Below are 20,992 nucleotides of genomic sequence, written 5' to 3' on the forward strand. Positions count from 1 at the left end.
AAATGACAAAGAAAACACGATGATCCAAAACCTATGGGATGCAGCAAAAACAGTTCTAAGAGGGAAGTTTAGAGCAATACAAGCCTACCTCAAGAAACAAGAAAAATCTCAAATAAAAAATCTAACCTTACACCTAAAGGAACTAGAGAAAGAAGAACAAACAAAACCAAAAGTTAGTAGAAGGAAAGAAATAATAAAGATTAGAGCAGACATCAATGAAACAGAAACAAAGAAAACAATAGCAAAGATCAATAAAACTAAAAGCTGGTTCTTTAAGAAGATAAACAAAATTGATAAACCTTTAGCCAGACTTATCAAGAAAAAGAGGGAGAGGACTCCAATCAATAAAATTAGAAATGAAAATGGAGAAGTTACAACTGACACTGTAGAAATACAAAGCATCCTAAGAGACTACTACAAGCAACTCTATGCCAATAAAATGGACAACCTTGAAGAAACAGACAAATTCGTAGAAAGGTATAACCTTCCAAGACTGAACCAGGAAAAAATAGAAAATATGAAGAGACCAATCACAAGCACTGAAATTGAAACTGTGATTAAAAATCTTCCAACAAACAAAAGTTCCAGGATCAGATGGCTTCACAGGTGAATTCTATCAAATATTTAGAGAAGAGGTAACACCAATTTTCTCAAACTCTTCCAAAAAATTGAAGAAGGAACACCCCCAAACTTATTCTATGAGGCCATCATCACCCTGGTACCAAAACCAGACGAAGATACTACAAAAAAAGAAAATTACAGACCAATATCACTGATGAATATAGATGCAAAAATCCTCAACAAAACACTAGCAAACAGAATCCAACAACACATTAAAAGGACCATACACCATGATCAAGTGGGATTTATCCAGGGTATGCAAGGATTCTTCAATATACGCAAATCAATCAATGTGATACACCATATTAACAAATTGAAGAAGAAAAACCATATGATCATCTCAATAGATGCAGAAAAAGCTTTTGACAAAATTCAACACCCCATTTATGATAAAAACTCTCCAGAAAGTGGGCACAGAGGGAACCTACCTCAACATCATAAAGGCCATATACGACAAACCCACAGCAAACATCATTCTCAATGGTAAAAAACTGAAAGCCTTTCCTCTAAGATCAGGAAAAAGACAAGGATTTCCACTCTCGCCACTATTATTCAACATACTTTGTAAGTCCTAGCCACGGCAATCAGAGAAGGAAAAGAAATAAAAGGAATACAAATTGGAAAAGAAGAAGTAAAACTGTCACTGTTTGCAGATGACATGATACTATACATAGAGAATCCTAAAGATGCCACCAGAAAACTACTAGAGCTAATCAATGAATTTGCTAAAGTTGCAGGAAACAAAATTAATGCACAGAAATCACTTGCATTCCTATACACTAACAACGAAAGATAAGAAAGAGAAATTAAGCAAACAATCCCATTCACCATTGCAACAAAAAGAATAAAATACCTAGGAATAAACCTACCTAAGGAGGTAAAAGACCTGACTCAGAAAACTCTAAGACACTCGTGAGAGACATCAAAAATGATGCAAACAGATGGAGAGATATACCATGTTCTTGGATTGGAAAAATCAATATTGTGAAAATGACTATCCTACTCACAGCAATCTACAGATTCAATGCAATCCCTATCAAATTACCAGTGGCATGTTTTACAGAACTAGAACAAAAAATCTTAAAATGTGTATGGGAGGGAGGAGCTTCAAGATGGCGGAAGAGTAAGACATGGAGATCACCCTCCTCCCCACAAATACATCAGAAACACATCTACATGTGGAACAACTCCTACAGAACACCTACTGAATGCTGGCAGAAGACCTTAGACCTCCCAAAAGGCAAGAAACTCCCCACGTATCAGGGTAGGGCAAAAGAAAAAAAATAAATAAAACAGAGACGAAAGAATAGGGACGGGATCTGCACCAGCGGGAGGGAGCTGTGAAGGAGGGAAAGCTTCCACACACTAGGAAGCCCCTTCGCGGGCGGAGACTGCAGGTGGCAGAGGGGGGAAGCTTTGGCGCCACGGAGGAGAGCACAACAACAGGGATGCGGAGGGCAAAGCGGAGAGATTCCTACACAGAGGATCGGTGCCGACCAGCCGGAGAGGCTTGTCTGCTCCCCCGCCGGGGCGGGCGGGGATTGGGAGCCGAGGCTTGGGCTTCAGTCGGATTCCAGGGAGAGGACAGGGGTTGGCTGCGTGAACACAGCCTAAACGGGGCTAGTGCGCCATAGCTATCCAGGAGGGAGTCCGGGAAAATGTCTGGAATGGCCGAAGAGGCAAGAGACTTTTTCTTCCCTCTTTGTTTCCTGGTGCGCGAGGAGAGGGGATTAAGAGCGCTGCTTAAAGGAGCTCCAGAGACTGGCGCGAGCCGCAGCTATCAGTGCGGACCCCAGAGACGGGCATGAGACGCTAAGGCGGCTGCCACCGGCACCAAGAAGCCTGTGTGCGAGCACAGGTCAGTATCCACACCGCCCCTCCCAGGAGCCTGTGCAGCCCGCCACTGCTAGGGTCCCATGATCCAGGGACAACTTCCCTGGGAGAACACAGATCCTCAGGCTGGTGCAACGTCACGTGGTCCTCTGCCGTCGCAGGCTCGCCCCACACTCCGTACCCCTCCCTCCCCGCAGCATTAGTGAGCCAGAGCCCAGAATCAGCAGCTCCTTTAACCCCATCCTGTCTGAGCGAGGAACAGATGCCCTTAGGTGAGCTACACGCAGAGACGGGTACAAATCCAAAGCTAAACCCCAGGAGCTGGACGAACAAAGAGGAGAAAGGGAAATCTCTCCCAGCAGCCTCAGGAGCAGCGGATTAAATCTCCACAATCAATTTGATGTACCCTGCATCTATGGAATACCTGAATAGACAACAAATCATCCCAAATTGAGGACGTGGACTTGGGAAGCAACGATACATATTTTTTCCCTTTTTCTCTGTTTATGAGTGTGTATGTGTATGCTTCTGTGTGTGATTTTGTCTATATAGCTTTGCTTTTACCATTTGTCCTAGGGTTCTGTCTGTCTGTTTTTTCTTTCTTTTTCTCTTAGTATGGTTTTCAGCTCTTTTTATCATTGGTGGATTTATTTTTTGATTTGGTTGCTCACTTCTTTCTTTTTTTTGATTACATTAAAAATTTTTAAAATATTTTTATTTTAATAACCATTTCATTTTATTTTATTTCATCTTTTTCATTCTTTCTTTCATCTGTTCTCCCTTTTATTCTGAGCTGTGTGGATAACAGGCTCTTGGTGCCCCACACAGGCATCAGGGCTGTGTCTCTGAGGTGGGAGAGCCAAGTTCAGGACATTGGTCCACCAGAGACCTCTCAGCTCCATGTAATACCAAACGGCGAAAATCTCCCAGAAATCTCCATCTCAGCCAAGACCCAGCTCCACTCAATGACCAGCAAGCTACAGTGCTGGACACCCTATGCCAAACAACTAGCAAGACAGGAACACAACCACACCCATTAGCAGAGAGGCTGCCTATAATCATAATAAGGTCAGAGACACTCCAAAACACACCACCAGACGTGGACCTGCCGACCAGAAAGACAAGATCCAGCCTCATCCGCAAGAACATAGGCACTAGTCCCCTCCACCAGGAAGCATACACAACCCACTGAACCAACCTTAGCCACTGAGGGCAGACACCAAAAACAACAGGAACTACGAACCTGCAGCCTGCGAAAAGGAGACCCCAAACACAGTAAGTTAAGCAAAATGAGAAGATAGAGAACCACATAGCAGATGAAGGAGCAAGGCAAAAACCCACCAGATGTAACAAATGAAGAGGAAATAGGCAGTGTACCTGTAAAAGAATTGAGAATATTATTAGTAAAAATGATCCAAAATCTTGGAAATAGAATGGAGAAAATACAAGAAACGTTTAACAAGCACCTAGAAGAACTAAAGAGCAAACAAAATGTGATGAACAACACAATAAATGAAATTAAAAATGCTCTAGAAGGGATCAATAGCAGAATAACTGAGGCAGAAGAACGGATAAGTGACCTGGAAGATTAAATAGTGGAAATAACTATTGCAGAGCAGAATAAATAAAAAAGACTGAAAAGAATTGAGGACAGTCTCAGAGACCTCTGGGACAACATTAAATGCAACAACATTCTAATTACAGGGGTCCCAGAAGAAGAGAAAAAGAATGGGACTGAGAAAGTATTTGAAGCGATTATAGTTGAAAACTTCCCTGATATGGGAAAGGAAATAGTTAATCAAGTCCAGGAAGCACAGAGAGTCCCATACAGGATAAATTGAAGGAGAAACATGTCAAGACACATATTCATCAAACTATGAAAAATTAAATACAAACAAAAATTATTAAAAGCAGCAAGGGAAAAACAACAAATAACATGCAAGGGAATCCCCATAAGGTTAATAGCTGATCGTTCAGCAGAAACTCTGCAAGCCAGAAGGAAGTGGCAGGACATATTTAAAGTGATGAAAGGGAAAAACCTACAACCAAGATTACTCTACCCAGCAAGGACCTCATTCAGATCTGACGGAGAAATTAAAAACCTTTACAGACAAGCAAAAGCTAAGAGAATTCAGCACCACCAAACAAGCTTTACAACAAATACTAAAGGAACTTCTCTAGGCAGGAAACTCAAGAGAAGGAAAAGACCTACAATAACAAACCCAAAACAATTAAGAAAATGGTAATAGGAACATACATATTGATAATTACCTTAAATGTAAATGGAGTAAATGCTCCAACCAAAAGACATAGACTGCCTGAATGGATACAAAAACAAGACCCGTATATATGCTGTCTACCCACTTCAGAGAGACCCAGAGACCCACTTCAGACCTAGGGACACATACAGACTGAAAGAGAGGGGATGGAAAAAGATATTCCATGCAAATGGAAATCAAAAGAAAGCTGGAGTAGCAAATCTCATATCAGATAAAATACACTTTAAAACAAAGACTGTTACTAGAGACAAAGAAGGACACTACATAATGATCAAGGGATCAATCCAAGAAGTAGATATAACAACTGTAAATATTTATGCACCCAACAGAGGAGCACCTCAATACATAAGGCAAATACTAATAGCCATAAAAAGGGAAATCGACAGTAACACAATCGACAGTAACACAATCATAGTAGGGGACTTTAACACCCCACTTTCACCAATGGACAGATCATCCAAAATGAAAATAAATAAGAAAACACAAGCTTTAAATGATGCATTAAACAGGATGGACTTAATTGATATTTATAGGACATTCCATCCAAAAACAACAGAATACACTTTCTTCTCAAATGCTCATAGAACATTCTCCAGGATAGATCATATATTAGGTCACAAATCAAACCCTGATAAATTTAAGAAAATTGAAATCGTATCAGGTATCTTTTCTGACCACAACGTTATGACTAGAAATCAATTACAGGAAAAAATCTGTAAAAAATATAAACACATGGAGGCTAAACAATACACTACTTAATAACCAAGAAATCAGTGAAGAAATCAAAGAGGAAATCAAAAAATACCTAGAAACAAATGACAATGAAAACACGACGACCAAAACCTATGGGATGAAGCAAAAGCAGTTTTAAGAGTGAAGTATAGGGGCTTCCCTGGTGGCGCAGTGCTTGAGAGTCCGCCTGCCGATGCAGGGGGCACAGGTTCGTGCCCTGGTCCGGGAAGATACCACATGCAGCGGAGCGGCTAGGCCCGTGAGCCATGGCCGTTGAGCCTGCGCATCCGGATCCTGTGCTCCGCAACTGCAGAGGCCACAACAGTGAGAGGCCCACGTACAGCAAAAAAAAAAAAAAAAAAAAAGAGTGAAGTTTATAGCAATACAATCCTACCTTAAAAAACAAGAAACATCTCAAATAAACAAACTAACCTTACACCTAAAGCAGTTAGAGAAAGAAGAACAAAAACACCCCGAAGTTAGCAGAAGGAAAGAAATCATAAAGATCAGATCAGAAATAAATGAAAAAGAAATGAAGGAAATGATAGCAAAGATCAATAAAATTAAAAGCTGGTTCTTTGAGAAGATAAACAAAATTGATAAACCATTAGCCAGACTCATCAAGAAAAAAAGGGAGAAGACTCAAATCACTAGAAGTAGAAATGAAAAAGGAGAAGTAACAACTGACATTGCAGAAATACAAAGGATCATGAGAGACTACTACAAGCAACTCTATGCCAATAAAATGGACAACCTGGAAGAAATGGACAAATTCTTAGAAACGTACAACCTTCCAAGACTGAACCGGGAAGAAATAGAAAATATGAACCGACCAATCACAAGCACTGAAATGCAAACTGTGATTAAAAATCTTCCAACAAACAAAAGTTCAGGACCAGATGGCTTCACAGGAGAATTCTATCAAACATTTAGAGAAGACTTAACACCTATCCTTCTCAAACACTTCCAAAATATAGCAGAGGGAGGAACACTCCCAAACTCATTCTACGAAGCCACCATCACCCTGATACCAAAACCAGAAAAAGATGTCACAAAGAAAGAAAACTACAGGCCAATATCACTGATGAATATAGATGCAAAAATTCTCAACAAAATACTAGCAAACAGAATCCAACACTACATTAAAAAGATCATACACCATGATCAAGTGGGATTTATCCCAGGAATGCAAGGATTCTTCAATATATGCAAATCAATCAATGTGATACACCAAATTAACAAATTGAAGGAGAAAAACCAGATGATCATCTCAATAGATGCAGAGAAAGATTCCGACAAAATTCAACACCAATTTATGAAAAACATCCTCCAGAAAGTAGGCAGAGAGCGAACTTACCTCAACATAATAAAGGCCATATATGACAAACCCACAGCCAACATCGTCCTCAATGGTGAAAAACTGAAACCATTTCCACTAAGATCAGGAACAAGACAAGCTTGCCTACTCTCACCAGTATTATTCAACATAGTTTTGGAAGTTTTAGCCACAGCAACCAGAGAAGAAAAAGAAATAAAAGGAATGCAAATTGGAAAAGAAGAAGTAAAGCTGTCACTGTTTGCAGATGACATGATACTACACGTAGAGAATCCTAAAGAGGCTACCAGAAAACTACTAGAGCTAATCAATGAATTTGGCAAAGTAGCAGGATACAAAATTAATGCAGAGAAATCTCTTGAATTATTATACACTAATGATCAAAAATCTCAAAGTGAAATTAAGAAAACACTCCCACTTACCACTGCAACAAAAAGAATAAAATACCTAGGAATAAACCTGCCTAAGGAGACAAAAGACCTGTATGAAGAAAATTATAAGACACTGATGAAAGAAATTAAAGGTGATACAAATAGATGGAGAGATACACCATGTTCTTGGATTGGAAGAATCAACATTGTGAAAATGACTCTACTACCCAAAGCAATCTACAGGTTCAATGCAATCCCTTTCAAACTACCACTGGCATTTTTCACAGAACAAAAAATTTCACAATTTGTATGGAAACACAAAAGACCCCGAACAGCCAAAGCAATCTTGAGAAAGAAAAACGGAGCTTGAGGAATCAGGCTCCCTGACTTCAGACTATACTAAAATGCGACAGTAATCAAGACAGTATGGTACTGGCACAAAAACAGAAACATAGATCAATGGAAAATGATAGAAAGCCCAGAGATAAACCACGCACCTATGGTCAACTAATCTATGACAAAGGAGGCAAGGATATACAATGGAGAAAAGACAGTCTCTTCAATAAGTGGTGCTGGGAAAACTGGACAGCTACATGTAAAAGAATGAAATTAGAACACTCCCTAACACCATACACAAAAATAAACTCAAAATGGAATAGACCTAAATGTAAGGCCAGATACTATAAAACTCTTAGAGGAAGACATAGGCAGAACACTGTTTGACATAAATCACAGCAAGATCTTTTTTGATCCACCTCCTAGAGTAATGTAAATAAAAACAAAAATAAACAAATGGGACCTAATGCAACTTTAAAGCTTCTGCAAATCAAAGGAAACTACAAAGAAGACAAAAAGAGAACCCTCAGAACGGGAGAAAATATTTGCCAACGAATCAATGCACAAAGGATTAATCTCCGAAATATATAAACAGCTCATGCAGCTCAATATTAAAATAACAAACAACCGAATCCAAAAATGGGCAGAAGACCTAAATAGACATTTCTCCGAAGAAGACATACAGATGGCCAAGAAGCACATGAAAAGCTGCTCAACATCACTAATTATTAGAGAAATGCAAATCAAAACTACAATGAGGTATCTCCTCACATTGGTTAGAATGGGCAGCATCAGAATATCTACAACAACAAATGCTGGAGAGGGTGTGAAGAAAAGGGAACCCTCTTACACTGTTGGTGGGAATGTAAACTGATTCAGCCACTATGGAGAACAGTATGGAGATTCCTTAAAAAACTAAAAATAGAATTACCATATGACCCAGCAATCCCACTACTGGGCATATACCCAGAGAAAACCATAATTCAAAAAGACATAGGCACCCCAATGTTCATTGCAGCACTATTTACAATAGCCAGGTCATGGAAGCAACCTAAATGCCCGTCGACAGACGAATGGATAAAGAAGATGTGGTACATATATACAATGGAATATACTCAGCCATAAAAAGGAACGAAATTGGGTCATTTGTTGAGATGTGGATGGATCTAGAGACTGTCATACAGAGTGAAGTAAGTTAGAAAGAGAAAAACAAATATCGTATATTAACACATATATGTGGAACCTAGAAAAATGGTACAGATGAACCGGTTTGCAGGGCAGAAATTGAGACACAGATGTAGAGAACAAACGTATGTACACCAAGGGGGGAAAGTGGTGGGAGTCGGTGGTGGTGGGATGAATTGGGAGATTGGGACTGACATATATACACTAATATATATAAAATAGGTAACTAATAAGAACCTGCTGCATAAAAAAATAAAATAAAATTCAGAAACAAAAGTATTCAACTATTGACTAATCATAAAAAAAGCAATTCAATGAATAAGACTTTTTTCTATATAAATCAAGCATAGTATAATAATGCATGTTAAGTATGTTCAGATCATGTAAATGACATAGATTTAAATATTAAGAATCTAAAAATTTATGTTTTATTCAAGTTTATATAACAGACACTCATCAATACCGTAGAACTCTTAAGTCCCTATATGGTAAATATAAATAGAACATCATTTAATGGCTAAAATCTTTCTCATAGTAATTCTTAAGTCTTTAAATATTCAAAATATTCTTACTACATCCTATTACACTTCTAGGTTTGTGGTGTAAGGTTCTAACAGACCTACCCTCCCACATTTAACAAGTGAATACAAAAAACTACTACATAAAAGTTCTAGAAAATGAACAAAAGCAACAGATTTTGGAGGGGACTTGAAACTTGGAAGACAGGACTAGCAAGCAGTAAATTTGTTGTTTTTAAGGCTTAACTGAGAGGGCAAGCTGCAGTTCCAGTGACCTGTCTTCTTTCTGGCCTAAAAACCAGAGGATAGGACCCAAAGCCACAGAATAGTTAGAGGGGAATTCCAGAAGGAAAAGAACCAACAAAAGGGATCTTCAAATTCTGTGTAAAAGCTCTGCCAGGTCTCAAGCTGACCATTAAAACAGAAAAATGGAGATGACAGAAGAAAGTATCAGTGAACTTGAAGATAAATCAATGGGAATTATCCAACTGGGAACAGAAAAGATAAAAAATTAGGAACGAAAAAATGAACAGAGCCTCAAGGAGTTGTGGGACAATATCAAAAGGCCTAACATGTTTCAGTGGAGTCCCAGAGAGAATGAGGCAAAAAAATGATTGAAGAAATTAATGGCAGAAAACTTCCCAATTGTGGTGAATAGCATAAGTGAACAGATTCAAGCTCAGCAAACCCCAAACAAGCTACACACACACATACACACACATACACACCCTTGGCACATTGCAGTCAAACTGGCAAAAACCATATAAAAAGAGAAAGTTTTGAAAGTAGCCCAAGAAGAACTACACATTTCATACGGGAGAACAATGACTCAAATGACAACAAATGTTTCATCAGAAACTGTGGAGATCAATGAGAGTGGAACAATATCTTTGAAGTGATGAAACAACAAAATAAAACCATTAATATAAAAATAACTTACATTAACTAGTCTTTCAAGACTGGGAATAATTAGAGATGTTTCCCCTCCTTTAACATCAGGATCTTTCTGCATTTCCTTAATAGCTTGCAATATTTCTTTCATACCTTCTTCAAGTTGCTTATTTTCTTCAACTAATTCTTTTACTAAAATGAAATATTTTTTTCATTGAATGAATAGATTTTTTTACAATTTACACTATGCTATATAGATTACAAATATTTCACATACAGTAAAAATAACCCATTTATAAAATGCAAATGCAAATAAATGTACAAAAAATTCAACTATAAATCCAATGTGTGAATGATGAAGTTAAATCACACACCTATTTAAATCCTGTGCATATATATATATATATCTCATGGCTGAAAGAAATAAATCATAAGCATACTTTGCCTTTACTTTATATTAAAAATTTCTTAAATTTGTTTTTCTAACTGTACTTTCATTAGAGAACAAAAGAGAAAAATAGACTTATTTATCATCACAATAAATTCAGATTAATAACATGCTCTGAAAATGAATATAGCAAGGCAAACCAAATAGATGAATGAGAGACTGAAGTCTATACATTATAGTTAGTTAAGGCTAAAACAGACTAGAAAACAGAATGTAGTAAAGTCCTTTCAATCCCATAATTTTCAGTACAGACTAAATAAATAAGAAAAATAAGAGATAATAGTGACTTACATTTATTCTGAAACTTGGCTATTATTGTTCTACTTCTTTCTAAATCTCTTTCTTTTTCAATTAGTTCTCTTGAAAGAAATTCATTCTAAACAAAACATAAAGAGAAAAAAATTGATTTAAAAAAAAATGACAATAGTTTTGAAGTTTAAAGAAGTTTGACCAATTGAGGTTTAACATACCCACAGCAAGCTACAGAAACGTAGCAGCACTCACAAAAATGAAATAAAATCTAAAAGGTAAAACAGATAATGATCCTCCTCCCACCTCCCCCCCGACCCCACACCCATGGCAAAAGGCAAACAGATAAGGAAGGTTTTTGTCTTTGGCACCACAATCATCTCTTTTAATGATCTGCCTTTACACTACCCGTTCTGCCTGGCTTCTATGACGTTCAAGCTCTATTTCTGCATTTCTACTTTGTGCTTCTTTGATCAATAAATCCTGTGCTATGGCTTCATTCTAAAGAAACATTTAATAAATTAGGCAAGTCAATGAGTTCATTTCAGATGTATTGCATTTTTAGATCTTTTAAAAGACAGAATGTGTATAAATTAGTGTTAATGTGCAAACATAAAAGAATTCTTATTATAATTGCTACTTATCGAATTTTGTTAGTCATAAAAAAGAATTAAAAAAAAAATCCCAGGAATGTAATTTGGAGGAGAGCTCACCTGAGATCTAAGAAATACTAGTTCTGTCCATAGCTGTTCTATAAGATTTGCAAGTGGATCTATCTGAGATAATTTTGATTGTGCAGTAATTGGCACAGGGTCCAGAACATTAACTTCAAGATTACTTTTCAAAATCTCTGTCTGTACGGGTACTTCACTTTTTCCTACATCTTCTTTGAAATTGGTATAAGCGTAGTTTATTGGGGTATGAACCTGTTCATCTTCTGATGCTGCTACTTGTGATTTAGCCACGTCAGCTCTATTTTCATGAATTTGTTGACAAAGTATTGCAGATTTTTGCCTAAGTGATAACTTCTGCATTAAGTCTGAAGCTGTTGATAAGGCTCGTAAAGAAGAATCACTTTTTTATGTGAAATTAGTCTTCTCAAGTGCCTGATGGCTTCCTGATACTTTCTTCATAGATTCATCAGAAACAGAGTATAAATGGTCATTTATTTCTTCATGATTCTCCCTACTAAAGGTATTGACTAATGATTCTAGATTTGTTAAAGACTATAGACAGGGTGCTTTAAAAATCTCTCTTATTGTAATAGTTTCTAGAGGTGAAATATTATCTTTCACTTGTATAGATGAAGAATGTCTAGTTAAAGAGACAAAAGGATCCACTTCACTTTCTACACTATGACGAATTTCAGATAACATTCTTGATAATGATCCTATGGTCATATTCTCTTCAGGCTCATTCTGACATGACTGTGGAATATTGAATGATGGTTTCCTATGCGGCAGCTCTACTTTATCTGAACTCCTAATCTGTATTCAGAGTAAATAATGTCTCATTAATGAATCTTGGGATTGACAGGTTATTGAAATAAAACATTTTCCTTTTATTTAACAAGTATAAAAAGAATCAATGTCCAAAATGAGACAATGGGGGCAGAAATGAAAGCCCTGATAATAATATTTTTCTTTATTCTCTTCACCATAGCAGTACCTTACTATTTACCTTTGATTGTGCTTCACTCATATTTTTGAGGCTAATGAAATCAAATTTTCTTCCTTCCATTTTATTCTCTTGAGAAAAGTCTTCAGTTAGGTTCAGGTTCTCAACAGTTAATCCTACATATAAAAGAATTAACAAATGAGAAGCATAAAAATAACTCTGCTATTATTCCAATACTTTAACTCTTAAAAACTAGAATCAAATTTTAACTCAAACAAAATGTAGAATAATTATTTCCAAAATCCTTGATCTATATGTAGCCTCCTATACAACTTCCTGATTTAGCTCACTTTTAATAAGATATTAATAAGTTGTTTATTTTTTGATATTGAGCTCCATGAGCTGTTTGTATATTTTAGAGATTAATCTTTTGTCTGTTGTTTCATCTGCAAATATTTTCTCCCATTCTGAGGGTTGGCTTTTCATCTTGTTTATGGTTTCCTTTGCTGTGCAAAAGCTTTTAAGATACAATGGAATATTACTCAGCCATAAAAAGAAACGAAATTGAGTTATTTGTAGTGAGGTGGATGGACCTAGAGTCTGTCATACAGAGTGAAGTAAGTCAGAAAGAGAAAAACAAATATTGTATGCTAATGCATATATATGGAATCTAAAAAAAAAAATGGTATTGATGAAACTAGTGGCAGGGCAGGAATAAAGATATAGACATAGAGAATGGACTTGAGGACACGGAGGGGGCATGGGGGGAAGCTGGGACAAAGTGAGAGTAGCATTGACATATACACTACCAAATGTAAAATAGATAGCTAGTGGGAAGCGGCTGCATAGCACAGGGAGATCAGCTCAGTGGTTTGCAACGACCTAGAGAGGTGGGATAGGGAGGGTGGGAGGGAGGCTCAAGAGGGAAGGGATATGGGGATATATGTATGCATATGGCTGATTCACTCTGTTGTACAACAGAAACTAACATAGTATTGTGAAGCAATTATACTCCAATAAAGATGTATTCAAAAAAATAAATAAAATTAAATTAAAATAATCTTAAAAAAGATATTAATGAAAAACAATTACAAATTTTATCTTCGCTATCATTCTTTTCCCATATTAATAAGTACTTAAACAGTTAAAAGACACATATTAAGAAAGTAGATAAGAATCATGAATAATGACTAAATTGCTTAATACACTAATAAATTATGAAGTTTTGCCCTTCTAGAAATTTTTGATGTACTATAGACAGCATAATGCTAAAAAAAAATAAAACAAAAACAAACAAAAAAACCTCTATTATTCATAGATAATTGTGGGCTTGGGCCAAGTTAGAAAAAAAAAAGCCTTCTCTATGGTCTTACAAAAAAGCACTGTAATAGCTATTAAAAAATAAACCAGCTGTTCTCTTTATACCATGTAAGATAAAACAAAACAAAAAATTGTTAATTTTTATTCAATAAAACATTACTTTCACTTAGTAAAGAATAATGTACAATTAAAGCTTCCAATGCATAGCTTTTAAAGAAAAAGAAAATATTAACAGTAACATATATTGACAAAAATTACTGTTTTATCATTACTAATCACAACATACTGGGATTGTCTAGAAATTAATACAGACTATATTGTAAATTTTTCAAAAGTCCATGATTCTGATGTTTGTTTTTTGTTCACTTATTATTCTTTTAACTGTTTAGATTTAGGACTAAACTCAGTGACACTCACTCATACACTCTTCATCAGGCCATTATTTTCATTTATCAAACTTGTAGCAAAACCACAGTAATACAGCAATACTATTTCTCACATACAGAAAATTACAGATCCAGACAATTCATTTTCCAATGATTCTTTTAAAGGTTTGGAATAACAGTATACCTGAAGTTGCAGTTCTTTTTCCTTTTTCTTGAGCCATTTGACGAATTTTTTTCTTCAGATCAAGTCTTTCTTCCTCTAGGCTTTCAATCTACAAAATTAAAATTGTTAGTATTTTTCTTTACTTCAATCAGGAAAATAACCAATTGACTACTGCACTTACCTCTTTCAAAAGAATCTGGTTTTCAGCTCTGTACTGCTGCTGTTTTAAACTTTTGCTATTTCTGAATTCAGTTAAATCAATCATTGTCTTTGGTTCAAGGCCTAAAATAAAAAGCAGAATGATTAAAACCTTATTAATATTCAAATGAACTACAAAAACTTCATACGGCAACTGGTTATCATCAAGCAACTGGTTATAATCTATTTAGCCACCATCACTGAAGAATGGGGATTTTTGTGCAAGAATTTTTGAGGTATTTGAACTGTAACCATACAAGCTAAAATTTTATCACAATTATTAATGGAAATCCTGACAAAGACATATTATGATCTGTCTTCCATGTTGGACTGTCAGAGAGGTACTATAATGTACTAAGAACAGAAGCTTTGTAATAAAACAAAGTTGGGTTCAATTCCCACTATCAACTATTAACTGGTTGTAGGGATAATACTATATGTAAGTACATGTGTATGAATGTATACACGTATTTCTTTTTGGCTTGTTGTCAGGTGTATAATAAAATTAACCCAAATAAAGTACTTATAGCAGTGCTTGGCACATAGTAGTCAATATTAATATCAATATCAATTATATTTTGTCATGACTAGACTGACACTCTCAGTGTGCCTCTTTCCTAACTTCCCATTACTAAGCAGCTATGCTCTGAAAACCAGATATCAAGATTGTCTCAAGTAATTATAAAGCAAGATTTGGGGCCTTTAAAAAACAGAAAATCTGGTGTTTGTGACGGCTCAGTCACCTTTAGGAACGTCCATATTGAAGTTGGTCGTGATCTGGTAGATCAAGTTGATTAGACTAAGTCTAACTTGAGGTCCTGGCATTACTCTGGGTCCCAGATAGACACTTTTTTACGAATAAATAATATGTATAAAATATTTATTTTTCCTTCCTTTAGAGAATAGTTTTTACAGGTGATCATTTTAACTCTAAGAAAGCATTAACTGGTATTTACCAAGTATAATGAAATCATGATTTAGATATTTATTTCCATTTTAAAGTAGCAATTTAGATTGGACTCTCGTAACATTCAAACTAGTAATATTCACTAATGAACTATTTATTGATATCAATATATAAACTCTCAAGCTATATTTATTACTTCTTAGAATCAATAGTAACCTTAAAATACTCAACCCAAGTAAAACTTAGTGCCAATTATAAAAGTCAAGTATTTAAAAGTCTTAAAAAGGATTAAACAGTATTTCTAAATGTCCCCATGTATTCATCTGAAACTAGAGCATTTTGCAAACTAACACACTACTTTTGTTGGAAAAAAAAAAGCGTAATTTCTAATAGTGGTATTAACTAAGTAGCTTTCCTTTTTTTAAGCATGCAATTATTATTGAGGCGATCTCCGACTGAATATAGCAGTGCTCCAGGTCTGTCCAACCACCATCGCAGCTCCATCAAATCCATGATCCCACTTCAACTGGAACAGCTCCACTTTTACTTGTTTTAAGTATTTTTATAGGAGGAATTATTAAATAAAAAAAGCATCCAAATATCTAAAAATAATCATAAGCCAAAAAAAATGACTTGACAATTAGGTTGAGCAAACTACATATCTTAAAAGATGACTTACCCATACGCTCTTTAAGTGCCTCATTCTCATCAAGGAAATCATTGATCTTCAATTCAAGTTTATTGATTTCCTTTGTCAATACTTCAATCTCTTGATCTCTTATTTTAATTTGGTTTTTACAATTCTTTATTTCAATAACAGCATCTTCTAAGCCATAAACTCCCTGAAAAATACCCAATATAATTTAAATATAACATTGTTTATTTGAATAAACTGTCAAATTCATGAATTTGTTTTCTTATTAAGTCTGAGGGGAAGTACACATATAACTAAGATTTACAACTATAAACTGTGTTTTTTACTGTACTTTTAAAAAACAAATCCAGTAATAATAATAACGGGAAATGGAACAGTTGAAATTTCCCAGTATAGCATCCTAATGGCAAAGTGACTCAGAATATTACACATAAAACACTTAACAAAATACAGAAAAGGAATAGTAAGGGAGAATCAGCAATACCATTAGAATATGTAGGTTATTAGTTGCCTGACTTAGCAGTAATCAGATTTAAAAATATAAAAAGTACAAAGTAAGGCTGTGTTGGCACAGTAGGTGGTAAAACTGCTTCTGTTACAACTTTTAGACAACTCATCAGTGGTGTCACATCTACATGGTGGTACAATGACACAGATTACAAAGAATCTAATCCTGCTGCCTCACCAAAGCTGATTATCTGGGCAAAATGCTTTAATCAAATGGTTTGAAAACAATTCTGCTAAAAAGTAAATGCTGCACAAAAGTTTGAACACTTCAGTATAAATCAATTAGGATAATCTTTATCACGAGATACTTCTGGAATGTTTTTAAATGGTATAAAGAAAATGGCACAGAACAGTCTATAAGTGGCAAGATAATTCTAAGCTCCTTGATTGACAAGATAAAAATACATACCGATTCATAATCTTTTAATCGCTTCAGAGTCTCAACTAGTTCTTTATCCTTTTCCCTAGCATCAGCCTCAGCCAGTTCAGCTGTTCTCTCAGCCTCTTTAGTTCTCTCTTCTAAAATTTGAACCTTAGACTGAATTTTCATATAATGAGTCCGTTGAGAAAGTGCTGAAGCTCCTACAGGGTAAAAATTAAAATCATGAATAAACTGAATTGACTACTTACTCCTATAAAACACTGGTTCCAGTATGGGAAGCAGGAAATGTGGTATGTCACTAAAAAAAGTCCATTTAATATTATAATTTTATATTTGTAAAATAAAGTTTTGATTTGGTTTTATTTATAAAGCTAAAAAGGAAATTTTAATAAAATCTTAGCTGAAAGGGTATGGATTATAAAAGACTGGAAAACACTGCTTTACAAAGAATGATAATTGTGGCAAAGGCTGCTGTTTCTAATAGTTAGCTCCCTTTCGTCCACTGTAATAGAACTATGGATTTTTAGACGGACACATGGCCACTTGAAATAACGACTAAATTTCCACTTACATTCCAGTAGCTAGGTGTGGTCATGAGACTAATAGGATATAAACAGAAAGACCATGTGCACATTTCAGGAAATGTTTTTAAAGGAGAGGAGTGAAATTTTCTTTTCTCCTTCCTCCTTGCTGCCAGCTGGAATATGGACATTAGGGCTGGAACTCAGTCTTCTTAGAACATGAGATGGAAACCTCATGCTGATAGTCAAAGCAACAAGATACAGGGTCCCTGGTATCTGGTATTTGTACAAGTAGCACACCTACACTAAACTAGTTGCCTCAACTTTGATTATATCACGGAAAAGTACATTTCCATCCTGTTTAAACCATTGTTACATTCGATTTTTTTCTGTCAGTTGCAGCTAAACTTAACTGTAACTAATAGTTAAAAAATTCCCGGGCTTCCCTGGTGGCGCAGTGGTTGAGAGTCCGCCTGCTGATGCAGGGGACACGGGTTCGTGCCCCGGTCTGGGAAGATCCCACATGCCGCAGAGCGGCTGGGCCCGTGAGCCATGGCCACTGAGCCTGCGCGTCCGGAGCCTGTGCTCCGCAACAGGAGAGGCCACAACAGTGAGAGGCCCGCGAACCGGGAAAAAAAAAAAAAAAAAAAAATTCCTACTTGTACATCTTAACAAACTGTTGCTAAGACCAAAATATAGTATTCGTATCATTCTAAAATTTACTGACAATCATTCTTACACTCATCCATAATAAACATCTACTGATTTATAGGTCATATACTTACATACAGGCACTGGACTAGTGTGGGAGATCACACACGTTTATAAGAAGTGAGTCCTGTTCTCTGGAGTTAACAGCCTAGCTGGAGAATGTGACAGAGGCTCCTGTCCCCAAAATCTATTCTCCCTTTCTTCTGCAAGGCCCTCCACAATATATTACCTGCCTATCCTTCAGTACATGCTCTTTGCTTCTTGCCTCCTCTTCCTCTACCTCGCTGTTTGGGACTGGATGTGAGGGTAAAGTTCCATTTTGCATGAGGCAGATGAAGGCAATACCCTAGACTGCCTAACTAGACCAATACACAAGTGAGAAATAAACTATCTTGATTTTGCCACCATTTTTCAGATGCTTCTACGAGCTAAAACTAATCTTAACCAATGAAAGGAGACCACCATTAACTGTCATGCACAAGTTAAATTCAATATACAGAGTATAGCCTAGTACACACACCTTCTGTGGACTTTAGGAATTACATGACTACGGACTGACAGAAGCGTCACTATATAAGACCTCTTCCTTATTTGACAGCAGAAATCAACCGCCACTTTTTCTCCTGGTGACTGGAATATGCAAACCCCACAACATCAGTGATCCTTTTAAGCAATTTAAGCTACTGTCAAAGAATAATTCTAGTACATACATAATACAGACACATGTAGAAATAAGTATAGCAAGTGGGGCTTGATGCTGCTCAACAGTCACACTATATTTCCCTAGTCTGGTTCATTCTTCCAGATGACCATTTCCCACCTTCTCTTTACTTCTCTCTCCTCAAACTTCTAATATATCTGCCTCTATCCTCACTTTCAGCTGAGAACCTTGCTTACTCATTCACTGAGAAAACCAAAACTTTTACTGTCAGGACATCTACCCAGCCACATCGGACAGTAACTACACACCCCACCCTTCTTCCTGTTCCTATGGATGAACTCTCTGTGCTCCTAAGCCAACTACTCCACTGAACACTAGATCCCATCCCATTGCCTTCTCAGGAATATTACTCCAGAAGTCCTTCTCTCCCTCCCTTGCTTCATCAATTCATGACTTGCTCCTCTTTAATGGATCTTTCCTATTAACTTAGAAGCATGATTATTTCTTCCATTTAAAAGAGAAAAACATTTTCTTTATCCCCCTTTCCCCTCAGGCTACCACTCTATTTTTCTCCTTTCCTTTTCCTCAAAAGTCTCTGTATTGGCTCTATTTCATCTCTACCCATTTTCTCTTGAACCAAAAATGACCACTGCTAAATCCAGTGGTCAATTTTTAGTGCTCCTCTTGTCTTATCAGCAGCAATGAATATAGTATGGAACACAGTTGCTTATGCTCTTCCTTGATGACATTCCACATGTGAGTTTCAGGGCTCTACGTGCTCCTGGTTTTCCTCCCATCTCTCTGGTCATTCCTTCTCAGCCTTTTTGGTTGTTCCTTTTCATCTCCCCAAGTTCTAAAATAAAAGCATCCCAAGGCTCAGTCTTAAGATTTTTCTTTTTAACCAACATTTTCTGTTTTGATGATCTCAGCCAGCTTCATGATTTCAAGTACCATTTTTATGCATAAAGTTCCCAAATTAATATGTTTAACCCAGACTGTCCTCATGAACCTCAGACTTCTATATACAAGTACCTACTTAACATTTTCACTCAGATGTCTAATAGCCATCTCACACTTAACATGTCCTGTTTAACTAAGTACCTGACCATCTCTAAACCTGCTCTTTCCACAGCCCTCCCCAGCATTCAGACCAAAAGCTCTGATAACTTTCACATCCTACATCTGATCTGTCAGCAAATTTCATTTCTATCACCTTCAAAATACATCCAGAACTGACTACATATAACTCCACTGCTACCTCCGTGCTTTAAACTACCATCACCTCTCTCCAGGTTATTGCAGTAGTCTTATAACAGGTTCCCTGCTTCTCTCCTTACCACTCCTAGAGTCTATGGCAGACACAGTCCAAGTCAAAATATATCACTCCTTTCTTCAGAAATTTTTTGATGTCCATTCTCACTTAAAAGAAAAGCCGAAGTCCTTACAATGAACTGTAATGCCCCATATGATATGGCCCCTCGTTACCTCTCTGATCTCATCACCTACTACTGGCCACTTGCTCACCCTGCTCCAGCCACAAAGGCTTCTTTGTTGTTCCTCAAACATGCTCAGTACACTCCTGCTTCAGGGCCCTGCACTTATTCTCACTGCTTAGGGACATCCACATGGCTCACTCCCTCATCTTCTTTAAGTCTTTGTTCAAACATCTCCTCAGTGAGGCTTTTGCCTCACTACCTAAATTACAACCACACTACCATTATTTCACTTACACACAAACACACACATAGACTCACTCATTATTTCCCCTTTGTGTCTAATTTTTTTTATCTTCAGCAATTACAATAAATATGTCATGAACTTATTATGAATAGTTTGCATTAATGTGTTCTGGTATATCTACAGTATATAGTCTTTTGGAAATATAAGATCACTAATGTTGTAAGGGCTTACATTCAAAGGATTTGATGAGTTAGGTAAGCTAGCATGACCCAAGGTAGGGAGAATATGATGACATATCAAGTTGGGTAAGGTTAATTCAAATGTTGACAAGTCAATTACTTCTGAAAAATCTCTGCGATGTTGCTACACTGATCAAAATTTTATTTTCTTCCATTCTTTGTTAATTACAAAAAGGAGGATAAATACAATTATATCACCATTTTTCATTTCTTTTATACAGCCAATCTGGTAATAGGGGTTAATGT

At 36.4% G+C, this 20,992-nt stretch overlaps 1 protein-coding gene across 11 annotated transcripts in view; it reads right to left on the reverse strand.

Annotated features, from left to right (window-relative positions):
- CEP290 (centrosomal protein 290) overlaps nucleotides 1-20,992 on the reverse strand; it is a 101,386-nt gene that overhangs the window by 64,841 nt on the left and 15,553 nt on the right. For 10 of the 11 annotated variants that reach the window (XR_007470093.1, XM_049694261.1, XM_033407147.2 and 7 more), the window contains 7 exons: nucleotides 16,962-17,134; nucleotides 16,070-16,232; nucleotides 14,467-14,567; nucleotides 14,307-14,394; nucleotides 12,480-12,592; nucleotides 10,842-10,926; nucleotides 10,152-10,294 (listed from right to left, as the gene is read on the reverse strand). Coding sequence is in view for 10 of the 11 variants with exons in the window: in XM_049694261.1 (XP_049550218.1) it covers nucleotides 10,152-10,294; nucleotides 10,842-10,926; nucleotides 12,480-12,592; nucleotides 14,307-14,394; nucleotides 14,467-14,567; nucleotides 16,070-16,232; nucleotides 16,962-17,134 (866 nt within the window). In the remaining variant the exon portion in view is untranslated. Of the gene's footprint in view, nucleotides 1-10,151; nucleotides 10,295-10,841; nucleotides 10,927-12,479; nucleotides 12,593-14,306; nucleotides 14,395-14,466; nucleotides 14,568-16,069; nucleotides 16,233-16,961; nucleotides 17,135-18,686; nucleotides 19,639-20,992 lie in introns of those variants that run through there. The other variant, XM_033407151.2, reaches the window with a different exon arrangement.

This window comes from Orcinus orca, chromosome 11 (genome assembly GCF_937001465.1).
Source record: "Orcinus orca chromosome 11, mOrcOrc1.1, whole genome shotgun sequence".
Classification (NCBI taxonomy): Eukaryota; Metazoa; Chordata; class Mammalia; order Artiodactyla; family Delphinidae; genus Orcinus; species Orcinus orca.